The sequence below is a fragment of the Primulina eburnea genome, chromosome 16, assembly GCF_022965805.1.
Source record: "Primulina eburnea isolate SZY01 chromosome 16, ASM2296580v1, whole genome shotgun sequence".
Classification (NCBI taxonomy): Eukaryota; Viridiplantae; Streptophyta; class Magnoliopsida; order Lamiales; family Gesneriaceae; genus Primulina; species Primulina eburnea.
This window is the reverse complement of record NC_133116.1, coordinates 10,668,878-10,684,635: the sequence shown is the minus strand read 5'-3', so window position 1 is coordinate 10,684,635 and position 15,758 is coordinate 10,668,878. Positions and strand designations below refer to the sequence as shown.

The window sequence follows — 15,758 nt, the reverse complement described above, 5'->3', positions numbered from 1 at the left end:
TAAATTCAAAAAAAAAAAACAAAAACTTGTGTGAGACGGTCTCACGGGTCGTATTTGTGAGACGGATATCTTATTTGGGTCGTCAATGAAAAATTATTAATTTTTATACTAAGAGTATTACTTTTTATTGTGAATATGAGTAGGGTTGACTCGTCTCACAGATAAAGATCCGTGAGACGGTCTCACATGAGACACACTCAAAAAAAAAAAATGAACAAAAGGAAAAAAGAGAAAAACGGATAAGTTGATCATGTGGAGAGAGGGAGAAAAAAAGAAAAAAATAAGAAATGAAACATTAAATTTTTTATACTTACAACAAAATAGGGAACAAAAGGCCCATAAAAAAAGAGGCAAACAAAAATCCAAATTTAAAAAAAAATAATAATAAAAAAGAATGAAAGAATTAGAAATATAAAAAAGGTAAAAGAAAAATTAAAACACAATACACCCGCCTTTTGTTGGATACTTGAAATTTAGTGGATTACTTGAAATTTGTTCCAAGTGAGTCTTGAGTGGGTCTCATGTGAGACCGTCTCACGGATCATAATCTGTGAGACGGGTCAACCCTACCCATATTCACAATAAAAAGTAATACTCTTAGCATAAAAAATAATACTTTTTCATGAGTGACCCAAATAAGAGATCCGTCTCACAAATACGACCCGTGAGACCGTCTCACATAAGTTTTTGCCGTGAGTCTTTGCATGATGATAACTTTTAAAATATAGTGGATTACTTGAAATCTCGATATAACTTTAAAGACGTAGATCTTTTGCAAAAACTATGTTGAAATCATGGAGCTCTTCGTGCTCTTTATTGAGATCTTTGGAAAAACTATGTTGAGAAACTTTTGTTATTATCACTTGCACAACTATTCAAGGGAGACTTGCTTTTAAATTTCTAAATCTAAACTAAGTTAGTGTTGTGAGTTCATGTATGACAAAAAAATATTTCTGCAATCTTTGATTTACATATAAAATGTTTCAGCATTCCTAAGCTTTTACGTATATTTTTCGATGAAATTCGGTATAAAACGTTAAAAATCATGTAATAATATATTATATGTGAGTGCTAACTATTTTAAATATGGTACAAAAGATAAAATTTAGATTATACAATTAAAATAACTATATTAATATCAACACTTATTATATTTGTTTGGGTACCAAAATATCACGTATTAGAACCGGATCTGAAAGATTTGATACTGAAATACTGTATATTAGTACAACATTTTTTTAATGTTTTGTATCGATTTTCATCCGAAAAAAGACACGTACGTGTCATTAATATCAATACATGTTATACATGTTTGGGTATTCAAAAATCATATACGAGTACTAGATCTGAAACATTTGGTATTCGAACATCATTTATTAATATCTTATTTTCAATGTATGGTACTGATTTTCATACGAGAAAATATGTGTTATTAATATCGATACTTTTTATACATGTTTGAGTCTTCAAAAATCATATATTAGTGTCAGATATGAAACATTTGATATTGAAACATCGTACGTTAGATTTTTCAAATTTTTGTACCGAATTTCATTTCAAGCCATGTAATATAACACAAAACATCAATAACGTTGATTTCTCAGTGTTTCCATAACAAATAGATTCTGTCCTGGAGATAAAACCAGAATCTTTTCTAACTTTATTTGATCGCCCCAACAACTCCTGCACCAGTCTTGCTCATATTTTCATCCCATTTCCCAGAGAGAACAGAAACTCTCCGTTAGCAGAACATAATCATTCAGAGTCTCAGTCTCTACCTAGAAGGAATTGAGCGAATTTCGATCTCACTTCAGTAGGGATACGACCAGGACGATAGTTTTTATTGAGCCAAACTGCTGTAGCTGTTGCTTCCACTATAGGCTGGAGAGACATCAAATAATAATATTGTCAAGGTTAAGTCATCCCCCACAAATCTTTTCTATGATACTGAATCAAACATAAGAATAAAACAAGAGACCTCTAGATTTGGCAGCTTGAAGATGAAGTGTTCAAAGAACAACCGAATAGCAGAAGCGTCACATATCCTTACCTTGAGAACAAACTTGTCTCCACTCTGTCAAAACAGTAAATCATAGCAACAAGCTCTGCTCAACCAAAATGGCATCCTTCTAATTCAATAATGAAATTTTCATTGCTTAATCAAGACATGAACATGACGACTCGACATCGTTAGCCATTATGCATTATCAGATCGTAACATAGGGAACTGCAAAATATGAATGTTATAGGCATACCCGTAAAGGCGAAATGAACTTAAGCGACAAATCTGTAAGAGCAAATGCATTGCCAGATCGGGCTACAGCATCGGTGTTTATTCCAATCACTTCTAAAAGTTCCTGCCGACCTGTTCATACATCAAACAAGCAATCCTTTTACACATAGGAAGGATAAAAAATATTTTCTTTGTAGATTATATTCCTATAATCAATTTGCATAATTCTTCAATCTTCTTGGATGAATAACCATCAGATATAAATGGATATCAACACTGATACAAAACTAAATAAATCAACAATCTTTAAAATCCCACAAGAAACAGATTCATACCATATTGGCAGTAATTTGCGAATATAGCATTATTCACAACACCATATTGATCCACCTCGTAGTCTCGAACTTTAAGTTCAACTTGGTGAAATGGACTTGTTCTAACAATAAATAAGATCAAAATGTTGAAAGTGAACTCATCGTATGTATCACAGCTGATAAATTTAAATGTTCAATAGTTAGTATACTGAAAATTCACAAAAAACAAAAACAAAACAAAATCACACCAAATACAAAAACCAGGTCCAAGATACCTGTTAGCAAATTAATTCCAGTTTACAAAGCTATTAATTTAAGCTTCTTCGATGAACTTTAAAACGGCAGAATCTACTTACAAGGCTGATCCAGCAAATGCTTAAGATGAGGGCCCACAGTAAAATTTCAAGAAACTCCCACCATTAACATTTCAGTTGAAAATAACACGATTAAATCTCAAGTTTAGCACTTGTCTCGGAATCTTAATAATAATGATAAAAATAACTTAAAATGGGACACGAACAAGGAAAAAAGAAGTACATTTTGCCATCTTTGAAATCTTTGGGAGCGACGCCCCAGCTCCGCACCTTGAAGCGAGGCAGCCTGAGATGATGGGTCCGGAGAAAATTTGGACATACGGCGGCGGCAGGTGAGGCTAAAGGAGGAGCGTGAACATGCGTGCTGGGGATGATAGAGGAACGAAACATTTCTGCGAACGGCGAATGAAGAAGAAAACAGGTGAAATGTTCGTTTCTTGAATCTTAATGTAGTAGGCGTTGGCACTCTCTGGGTGTGGTTTGATAAATTTTATATATAGTTGGAGCTCCGAGGCATGCTCTTATATAATATTTTTATAATTAATTTAATTTATTCAAATAAATATCAAAATATAATTATAAAAAATTGTCATAAATTAACTATAATTTTTATAAATTAAATAAATATCAAAATATAATTATAAAAAATTGTCAAAAATTAACTATAATTTTATTTATAAATAAAAAAATTATATAAAAAAATATAATTATAATAAACCGTTAAGGACAATATTGTAATTTACATATATATATATATATATATATATATTAAAAAATTTGAAAGAGAAAAAAAAGAGCAAAATTGAACCAACAATTTGATGGTTAGAAAACAAAAGATCTATCCACTAAATCACATGTGATTTATATTGAAATTTTAACATTTTATTAATATATAAAATTATTAAACCATAAAATGAGACCAAAAGTTAGTTATTTTAAGGGTCTTTATATTATATATATTAAAATAATATAGAAAAAATAATTAGATATTTTTAGTATCATAAAATTCTCATATTAATGTTTATTATAAAAAATAAATTACCAAATTAATACATAATCTATAATTTAAAATATTATAAAAATTTATAATATTAAATTCAAATTGCTTTGAAGACATGGTGTGATTTTCCTAGACAAACTTTATGAACTAGACTACAAGTATCATTTTTTTACGTGAAATTTGTCATTAATATTAGTCGTAGGTATTTTGGTTTCAACAATAACAATGTAAAATTTATTGTGTCCATTAAAATCTATCATACTTTACCACAACATATTATAAAAATGTAAAATTTATCGTGTCCAATTAATCTAATACCAATGTTTCACGTATGTGTTACGTGTTCGTATAATCTGTATCTTATAATTAAAAATTGGTAAAATATTTTTAAAAAACACAAAACAAATATCATTCTAACGTGATTTTTTTTTATTTGTTTGATTTATAATTATAAAATTGAGGAATATTAGAATTACTAAAATGGATAAATGATCTTATGGTAATTTAAGAAATTGACAAGGAATGGGATGAGAATTGGAAAAGTGGGTACACCACCAAGAATTTTGAAATCAAAATTATTTAATTTTTTTAATTATTGAAATCTGAAACTTATTTTATTCAATTATTCAAATTACAAAAGAATAATAATATTATCATTTTTATGATGGAAAATTTTCGAAATATAAAGTGTGAATGGACGTATTTACAAGGGTGGACCCATTCCTCCCATCTAGCCCATAAAACTTTTCAGAGTATTAATTAGTATTCAATAAAATTCGTTAGACATTCAGCTAGCCTACTAAATTGTTTATATTAATAATATTAATAAAGCTCAATTTTTTTTAGATATTTAATGATATAGCCCATGAGGTTTTTCATTTTCTTAAAAAAAATTCAACAATCCATATCATGAGGAAAAAAATATAAATCACTCGGTTATCTTGTGTTAATTTTATATTATTTTGTTAAGATCAATAATCTCAAAAAATTTTGAAAATATTTCTATTGGGTTAAGAATACTAAAATAGAATTATTGTCGTTTGGTATCAATAAACCAGTAATTGTCACTGTGCGAAAATAGATTCACTTGTTAGGTTTGAACAAAAAAAAATGACTTAAGGTAAGAACAATCATGCAATCAAATATTGAATAAGAAAAGGCTAACAGAAATGTAAGTAACACGAGTTTGTTTCTTGTAACGTCCAAAAATCAGTCCACGTAAACCACATGCATGTAAATTATTTAAATTGTTTGTTTATTTTATTCAGTTGATTTTAAATACTTAAATGAAATATTTATATGATTAAATTTTTAAAATGCATGATTTCGTGAAAATTAGGATGTTGTCCGGATATTCGATATTAGGCCGGAGAAAAGATACCGGGGACGACCAAGGTGAACATATTTTTCGATAAATATTTTTATGGCTCGATAAAATGATTAAATAGAATGAAATTTTTTTAAAAATGTTGGAGTCCAAATTATTTGACGATCGAGCCCTATTTTATCCGGGAAGCTGATTTTAGTCAAACGAATGACTTTTAAAGGCCCGAAAGTTAACGATTTTTGTAAACTTTTATTTTATAATTAAATGGACCTTATTGGGCCTAAGTTTACTAGGATTGATGGGGCTATTTATTTTCAAACCAAAAACCATAAAACCCCAACTTTTTAAAACACTATTTCGAAATTTAAAAAATCAAAACTAGGGTTCTAAAGACTCCTCTAGGTCGAAAATTACACACAACACACACACTAAGATTTTTGAAATTTTGAGAGCAAAATCCAAGGTTTGTTCGCCCCCTGTTTGTTCGAAACTTGCGTCAACGATTGAATATTCGAGCGTTCTAAATGCAAAGGCACGGCTTAAACTTTCTTTTTGCACCATTCAATCCAATATATGCATTATTTATGTTTTGAAGCATGAAAATTATTTATATCAAATTATTTAACGTTAGACGTGTATTTCTCAAATATTTGACGTCTCTATGCATGTACAAATTGTGTTATACATTCTAAGAAACACGTTGCTAATATAAGATGTTTGAGAGATGGGTAAAAGGTCAAATAAGCGAAGAATATATGCTGAAACCGTGCATGGCTAAGGGAGGATGAACCTATGGTTTTCAATAAAGTGTGGTTGGCTCTAAGGGTACGATTAAGGGGACAACTACACCAGGGCTTGGTCAGTGCCCTGTTTTAGCCACGACTCGACCTTAGGAAGAGTCCTATTAGGTCTGGACTCATGGGCGCTTGCAGGAAGAAGGAACCATGGCTACAGCAAGGGTTAGGGCACGACTTTGGACGCGACGGGGATGGTACACATGGTTAGGGCTGATCTAGTAGGGTCATTAGGATCCTAGGAAGAAGGCCGGTGGTCTGGTGCAAGCCTGGGCGCGGCTAGGTGGACAAGGGGGCCGAGGTGCACGCATGATGAAGGGAGAGATGGATCACGCGGCTTAGGGTTGGATCATGGCTGGTCGGGGCGAGTCCAGGGTGGTCCAGGAGGGTAGGCTGGTGGTCAAGTCAAGGCCTGGTCCAGGAGGGCTTGAGGGCAGCTCGGGTTTTGAGGGTGTCGCTCTCTTGGACAAGAAAATGGCTCGGTTATAGTTAGGGAGAAAAATTGGTTCAAAACGTGGGCCGCGAGGGATTGCTCGTGGTTCATGGGGGTAGTTTAGGGATGAAATGAAAAACGCTTTACAGCTTAGTTATTAAATCAAAAGGCTCGGGTTTACGTTTAAGAAAAATATTAGAAGTAAAATTTAAGATTATATGATGAATTGAGATAGGCTCGAGTCAATAAAGTAAGAAAATTTCAAAATTGGGGAGTTCGAGGTCTAGGGATAAAATGATCATTTTACGTCTCGGGTAGTTCGAAAAGCCTGGCAGTGTCCTGCAGAATCATAATACATGCTAAATGATATTTCAAAATATTTATGATGCAAATATGATATTTTTATGATATATGCAAATGTTGTACGATTTTTCCCGAAAAATGCTATTTTACGATTTTTGAAGGAGACGATATTTTATAAATAAAAGGAAAGGACAAAAATTTTGAAGGATGTGAAGTGAATGTGATATAAAATATTTGATTGTGGATATTGTGAGGGAAATCCCCCAGATGGAGCTCGTTTACGGGAGAAAGCCCTAGAGAGAGCCCGACGATCGTATTTCCATATTTGGCTACGGCCCAGTAATGAGAGTTGCTGAAGCCCCGCCCCTAGGTACTTGGTATAGCTAGACTGATCAGTCGACGACATGATGATATGATAGTCATTTTCAAGGATCATGCTTCACCAAAAATGCTATACGATGATGAAAGGATTTATGATTTAATAATTTATGATTTATTTATGCTTACTAGTTTTACGCCAACTTATTTAAAATAAAAATATTATTTTAAATCCATGCGCCTATATACGTATTATTTGTTATTTATTGTTAGAACGTGTTGAGTCATTAGACATACTAAGTTTGGATGGTCGAATATGAGGATGATTTTGAGGGCGGCGCTTACGCTTGAGTGAAACATGTCCGGCAGTACACTCCCGAGGGACTTTTATTTTCTACATTAGCTTAAGATTTAAAGTTTTAAAGTAAAGATTTTGATAATTATTTTATTAGAGATTTTATGATTTATTTTGAAGTTTAGTGGTCAGATTATTTTAAAATTAACGTACGATTTTGTGATTGACGATTTATGGATTTTTATGCATTTGAGTTTTTTAAAATTAGTTTATGTTGGATGGTTTTGAAGTTAGAAAAAAGTTTATATAAAAAATTTCTCTAGTATTTATTTAATTTTAAAGTTAAAAGTAATGGAAGTTTCATTTCTGAACATTCGGATACTTCAATTCTCGTAAGTCATCACATCTTCCTTGCGGAAGGATTTTACTAAAAGACTTTGACAATTCCAACATTTTGTAATTTTTGTCCACTTCAATAGAACTTAACATACTGCTTAACTGGAACTCTTAGTAATACACTCAACAAAACTGATCAGTACGCTTACTGTCAGATTACATGTATTTCAGAAATAGAATACTAAAAACCAAAGATACTTAATGATCTTGTTAAAACACTCAAAGTGTGTGATACAAAATTTTTATCGGTTGGGATCTTGAAAGCTTGAGAATTCTCGAACTTTTTCATACGAGGAAGATAGACTGACTGATATCTTCACCTATTTATAGACTTTTATCAAACGGTCGGTAAAATCAAATTTGATATTTTTTTCCAAATAGAGTAGTCTTTAATCATGTCGTTTTCCACGTCAATGTCCTTTCTGACAATAGTACACTAAGAGTAATGTTTATGTAATTCTGACATTCTAACAAAAATCAGAGACTGTTAAAATTCAGAAAATTTTTTCCAACAATTCAGTCGTTCTCTGATCCTTAACTCAGAGTAAACTAACTAATTCCAAGGAATGTTTCAATGAGAAGTCTGACTTATTTATTTATGATTCAGTGGGCTTCTCACTGGTGGATCACTTACACTGGTGGAACTTTCTGAGTCATATGAGTCTAAATCAGACTCTTCTCACTTGGAATTACTGTCCTCGGCCACCAGCACCATCTGGTTTTTCCTCTTCCTGAATGACCTTTTGTCATCTTTGGACCTTTTCTTCTTGTCATGAGATCGACCTTATTTGTCAGTTGGCGTTCTCTCATTTTTTTTTGTCTTAGGCAGTCGGTATGAAAAGTCCGACTGTCTCATAATTTAAGCATGCATTGTCCTATCCGCGAACTCTTTCTTGTAGTGATTTTGTCTGTTTGGACTTTGAAAATTGCCCTAATTCTTCCTTACGAGCTTGAAAAATTTCTTCACAAACATTGAATTTACTTATAATTAGTGCATTAAAATTGGGAGATGAATACAATTAGGATTTACTTGAATGGGGAGTTACTAATCACATTAGAAATGGTTTAAGGCTTGACCGAATTTGTTACTCATTTACATGGTATGTTTTTATTTAATCCTTGCATTTTAATTGATTAAAATGTTAAACCTCCATTATATATTTTAATGCATTAACAAATTAATTTAGTTTAGAATCTTGCTTAGAATTTTGTATGGCATACTTGATCTCCAAATTTAAATGTTTAAATGTTGTGTTTAATTTCTCGAATATATTATACCTAGATTAATTCATCCTCAATTGTTTACACATTTTTCTTAAACTTTAATTAAATATTGAACATAATAGAATTTATTTACTAATTTGCCTCCCATTAATTAAATAAATCCTAAAACATTCTTTTTCATTAAAATAAATTATTCCTTAGCTTAAATTAAATTTAGGAATATTTTTCTTATTATTAATCTTATTTCTAATCTCCAAACTCCGGTCCGGCCTCGCGTATTTATCCTGAAAAAATAAAACTAACCATCTTCTTTTAAAATAAATAATCATGACTTAAAATTATTAAAAATGAATTACCACTTCATATACATATATATATATATATATATATATATATATATATATATATATATATATATATATATAAATTCATTTTTAATTTAAATAGTAGCAATTATGCATGGCTTATACGTAGTCTGATTTTCGGGTCGTTACAATCTTCCCCCCTTAAATTGAATTTCGTCCCCGAAATTCGCCAATCCTCGATAATCCAAAATTTTATATTCTTAATTCTATTATCCCAACAATCCACGCTACCGCTGCGCTACTCTGATAAAAATTAAGTCATAGGCTGTCCTTACGTTTCTTCAATCCTAATTAAATTGCCTACCAAAAATTTCATTTGGGAATCGCAACTTAAAACGACTTATGGTAACTTAGCTTTAGTTTACTATGACCTCGAATTCTGATTTTTCTCACCGTTCTCAATATTAGAATTGGTGGTTCAAACTTATCATATCTTACCTTCCTTATACTATACCCGTAATGTTCAACGACCTATTACATTAGTATTTACGCAGTTCAACTTAAAGACTCTTAGCACCAAAGGTTACTGATCAACTTCTATCCTCGATGATACACTTAAAAGTTAAATCTTATCTCAGCTCCATAACAAAATTAGTCTAAGATCCTTGAATCGAATCTTTATCTTACAGCCCAAACTTATATAACTTAACTATTTACGAGTATACCCTAAATATCAAATTGTTGCAAATCTTAAACCTCAAATAACGTTAATCCATAAAACTCAATTATACAACATCGACCTTCTACCAATATTTTAAAGCCCTTCAAGTCTCCATTATATTCTTAAACCATTTTCTTTCCAATTACAATATAGTTGAGGCCTAAGGCTCTGGACTTTCCTCATTGAAACAAATGTCGCATTCTTAAGTATCATCAATGCTTAATTAAGTCTAGTGTATAAAAATTAATAAGTTATCTCATGTTAGCGATAAACTTACTCTAATAATTCAACTTCGCTCATATCACCCATAGAGTTCTAAAATTCCCATATCAAGATTTTGGATTTCTTACTCAATTAAAATCTTAATGTTAGTTCATTGGTAATCTATGTTGAACGCCTCTAATTCTCTTTTTTGTTTTTATTTCACCCAAAACTTATATATGAACACCTATCTTATAAATCTTGAAATTCAAGCTTATGCAACCCAAATAATATTAGATAGTATAACTCCAGCCCACATATCCGCTTAGTCCCAAATTTCTAAATGACTTTCAAAATTCCTCAAGATAAGGTGTCTAATTTAATTCTTACATGCGTCTATCGAGTAACCTAACCATCCATCATACTCAATTTTCTAGAAAAATCAAATTTCCTCAAAGGTATAATTCTAACTGTTAAGATCTTGGTTAAAACTTACGACACATCAAACTTAAATTCCCAAAAAAAAATTCGCTAAGTCAATGTTTACTCTTATAACTTAGCTAACCGATAAATTTTTTACTTTAACTTGTTGTCACTTTAAATTCTTAATTTTCCCCGACGTTATATCACCAACGCTTAAATTTTCAAGCCCAAGATTTATTCATCCTACAATGTCCTTGATTGTCAGTCCTTATAACATTATAATCCAGCTATTTCGAGGTTCTAATCATCTTTCCATGATTAAATTACCGAAAATTCTTATCATTTAAACCTTTCAATTCTTATCTCAAGAATTTTTTTAAAAAAAAAATCCCGAAAATTCCACAATTACCCATGAGTTCTCAGTATTCTCAATTTCATTTTATAGATTTCTCGTATCATAAGGTTCAATAGCCTTAAGTTTATTAAACCCAAAATTAATTCCCATAACACGTCTTACATTTCTATAAATATTTAAAATCCCAAGTGTTCCTCAAAAGTTCGCATTTAATCCTTAAAATTTTGAAAATTACAACCTGACCCTTACAGTTCTCCCAATTTACATTTTGGCCCTACACTCTTCGAAATTTGCATCATTGTCCTCATAAAATTTTCCATCTTAACCTCATTAAACTTTTAGATTCTCGAACTCGAAATTTAATCCCAAAATTTGGTAAATTCGAAAATAGTCCCTTAGATTTTTATTTTTTTTACACTTAGGTCCTCAAATTATTAGTTATTACAATTAGGTCCCTAAAATTCTCAATTCATGCAATTCCATCCTTAAATCTAACTAGGTAGAGCATGTATCCTAAATAAATTCTCATAATTAATCTTACATTTCCATAGATACTTAAAATCCTGAAATTGTACATTTATAATCCTAAAGATTGTCGTAGTATTCGAATCGCTATTGCTTATATGAAATCCTCAAAAATTTACTCGACTAGCAACCAAGAACCATCAATAATTTCTTAGAATTTCTACAAGTCCCAAAAGCATTCATAATTTTCAAGATTAACTTATGACCCATAAGGAGGACATCAGTACTACTGACCTAAAAATTAATTTAGTCAAATCATTTTCAACTTCTCCTAAAGTCCCATATTCGAATTGTTAGACATTTCCAATTCCAACATAACCAACATGCATAATTACATTATTTCTTTAAATTTAAATAAATACTGCATAAACAAAATCTGAACGTAAAAGATTTCATGAAACCTGCTGTTAAAATATTTCATGCTTTAAATAAAATGCGTAAATTTAAAACTTACAGACCGAAGACGTGACTTCATGAGCTTCTCGAGAGCAGTAGTAGTACAACCCTTTACAAGATCATAGGCTCTGATACCAACTGTAAAGGCCCGTATTTCGTATTCATAATTTTACGGAATTATTAAAAATTTTCTAAATAAATATTTATCTTGTCTTATTTAATTAAAATAAACATGTAAATAATTTTAACTTTAAAATAACAGCGGAAGCAAATATTGTTTTCACCCAACAATTTAAAAATAATCCAACGTAAACATCAGTTTAAAAATAATCCAACGTATTAAAACTTAGTCTGAATAATAAAAGGTGCATAAACTAAATCATAAGGTCCTCGGGTTTACTACCGTTGTCCCAAGATCGCTCACTGGTCTCCGTCCGCGGTCTCGCCCTCATCAATACCTACAACAATCAAGTCTAGTGAGTCTAAAGACTCAACATGTATATATCGTGAATAACAAGTAAATATTTCATGAAATCGCATGCCATGTAAAAATAAAGTGTCGTAAAGCATACTGCGAAAATCGTATCATGAATAATTATAACTACGTGCATATCTGAAAATCATACGTAAACGCTTTGCTCAATAGACCTCTGTCATAACATATCATAATTTTCTGGTAGAGATAATGTTTCTAAGCAAGTGGCCCATAACATAGCGTAAGCGCCTGATCAGACTAAACCACAGTATACTGGGCGGTAGAGATCAATCACAGCCCTTGGACTGGATGTCCGTACCCATACATAATCATAAACCGGTCGTAAGTCACCGGGCGGAGAGGTCCTCGGTTGCGCCTACCGACTTCCAAACCCATAAGCATAAGGTGGCCACAAGACATATAGCATATATCTCAAAAATAAACATTTTATATTTTTATGCACGTAATATAATTATAAACTTATTTTCACCGGATGAGTTGAATCGTTCCCAGGCTCGCTGCGACTTAATTCTAATATGTGACACATGCAAATAATTTTAACTTGACAAAAACTTAACAAATAACCCAAAAACGAGACGGTTCGGACCAACAACTTGATTTTTAACCATGGCTTCGTACCAACCCGAACCAACATTAAACCGACGTTTAACCATGATTAAAAATACCCCAAACATACTGAAAAATATGCATTATAACTATAAAACACGAAAATAGGTGAAAGGAATTCAAAAACATAAAACACTCTTTCGAGAGTCATTTTGGCACCTTTCACCGTAAATTCTCGTACGACCTCTAAACTCGACCAAATCACAAACGGCCAAAAACACGACTTTCCTAACTCATTAAGGTATTGTCAAGTCCAAGGCCATGGGCTAAAAGCCAACCAAGAACTCAAACCAACCTCAAAACCGAAGATGAAAGTTGCTGTAAAAAAAAAACCAGCAGTGGCAACTTGTGCGTTTGTGGTGCAAACTCTCAAATTTATTGACCAAGGGCTTGAACCACCTCCCAAGGACTCTTACCAACATCCTAAGGCATGACTTGGACTATGGCTAAGGGCTAAAAGCCAACCACAAACCAAGCAAACACCTAGGACAATCACAGCTCAAAACCGAAAGAGCCACTTTCTGTATAGTGTGATGTATTGCATCGTTTTGTTGTCTTGTATCGTTCCCATGGCCATTTGAGCGACCATGGCTCGATCTAGACATGATGGAGTGTTGTATAAACCATGGATATGGGCTAGGAGCCAACCATAATCCAAACAACACCCCAAAAACCGAAACCCACTAACACAGGAACTGAAAATTCGAAATGTGCACTTGTCTTGTGATTTAAAAATTTTGATGGATCCATGAACCAAGCTTGGAAAGGACACCTTGGTCACGTCCTAGACATGTTAAGGGAGAGTTCTAACCATGGCTACAGTCTCTAGGACAGCCAAGATTCGAACACCATCCTTAACCATTCCATGACAGAACTCATGCCTCATTTCTGCACTTAAATGTAAAGTTGCTGTCATTTATTTGTTTGTGCGTGTATGGATTGAAACCAATGAACCAAAACCCCCTAACACAATCTAAATGATGTCAAGATGCAGCCTTGTAAGCCTGGAATCGAGCAAATCCCTGTCAACAACATAAAACACTGAAGCGTGAAGCACACATCATGACCCGAAAAGCTGTGCAGATTTTTGGAGGGTGTTGCTGTCAAATTCGTTTTGTCCCTTGATGTATGAACATATACTTATTTAAAATAGCTAATATAACTTGATTGTAGAGCAAAGGAATAATATATACATGCCTGGAATTTGTTTTGAAGAAAACAAATCAATACGACAATACGACGCGACGGAACGGAGTCGAATTCTTTCCTCTTGTTTTTGCTACTGTTTTTGCTGTTGCTTTCACGATTTTTCAGCAGATGTTTTCTTCTGATATTTCGTGCATATGTGTGTAGGGTATGTAGGTAAGGAAGAGGAATGTTAATAGTGGGGTTAAAGGTGTCTTGAAGTGCATTTAGGGGAGAGTTACAAGTGATGAAGTTGGATGGAATTTGAAATACACTTTCATTCCAATTTTCTGCCGATCCCTTTCCCTTATTCTTGCTGCTAATTTATTTTATTGTTGCTGATATTTTTGAGTATATAGGATGTAGGAGTGTTATGTAAGGGAGATGAGGGTTACAAGAGTTGTTAAAGATGCCATAAAATGCATTAAGGTGGGAGGTTACAAGTAAAGGAGTTAAATGGACTTGAATTGTTTTCCTTATTCCTTTGCTATCCGATTCTTGTTCTTATTCTTTTCTGCATGTTTCCGTTTCCTTGATAGCATGACAGATTAAGGAAGAATTAAGGTGTCTTTTGTATTTGAATTTACTTATAATTAGTGCATTAAAATTGGGAGATGAATACAATTAGGATTTACTTGAATGGGGAGTTACTAATCACATTAGAAATGGTTTAAGGCTTGACCGAATTTGTTACTCATTTACATGGTATGTTTTTATTTAATCCTTGCATTTTAATTGATTAAAATGTTAAACCTCCATTATATATTTTAATGCATTAACAAATTAATTTAGTTTAGAATCTTGCTTAGAATTTTGTATGGCATACTTGACCTCCAAATTTAAATGTTTAAATGTTGTGTTTAATTTCTCGAATATATTATACCTAGATTAATTCATCCTCAATTGTTTACACATTTTTCTTAAACTTTAATTAAATATTGAATATAATAGAATTTATTTACTAATTTGCCTCCCATTAATTAAAAAAATCCTAAAACATTCTTTTTCATTAAAATAAATTATTCCTTAGATTAAATTAAATTTAAGAATATTTTTCTTATTATTAATCTTATTTCTAATCTCCAAACTCCGATCCGGCCTCGTGTATTTATCCTGAAAAAATAAAACTAACCATCTTCTTTTAAAATAAATAATCATGACTTAAAATTATTAAAAATGAATTACCACTTCATATATATATATATATATATATATATATATATATATATATATATATATATATATATATATATATATATATATATATTTAAAAATTCATTTTTAATTTAAATAGTAGCAATTATGCATGGCTTATACGTAGTCTGATTTTCGGGTCGTTACAAGTTTCTCTCAGATATCTTTGGTAGTGAAAAAAATCTTGATTTTGCTAAAATTATTCTTGTCCAGTGTTTTGTACATGATTTATTTGGCAACGTTATCCACATTTATCTTTTCTTTTCTTCACATGTCCATTTTATTCTTGGTTTTTTGATAGTTTGAGGAGCACCATAAAAAATGGTAATGACAGTGTTTGCATTGAAGGATCGTTCGCAGAGCACCTTGAGGTGCTTCAAACAAAATATTCTTCAAGAGC

General features: G+C 31.8%; 1 protein-coding gene across 1 annotated transcript; it reads right to left on the bottom strand.

Annotated features, from left to right (window-relative positions):
* Positions 1–1,551: 1,551 nt before the first annotated feature.
* Positions 1,552–3,333, bottom strand: LOC140816863 (acyl-acyl carrier protein thioesterase ATL3, chloroplastic-like). The gene is made up of 5 exons (XM_073176344.1): positions 3,085–3,333; positions 2,569–2,669; positions 2,256–2,365; positions 1,979–2,074; positions 1,552–1,881 (listed from the first exon to the last, which is right to left on the bottom strand). The coding sequence occupies exons 1-5, from the start codon at positions 3,249–3,251 to the stop codon at positions 1,768–1,770; spliced, it is 588 nt and encodes a 195-aa protein (XP_073032445.1). The 5' UTR covers positions 3,252–3,333; the 3' UTR covers positions 1,552–1,767.
* Positions 3,334–15,758: the final 12,425 nt, after the last annotated feature.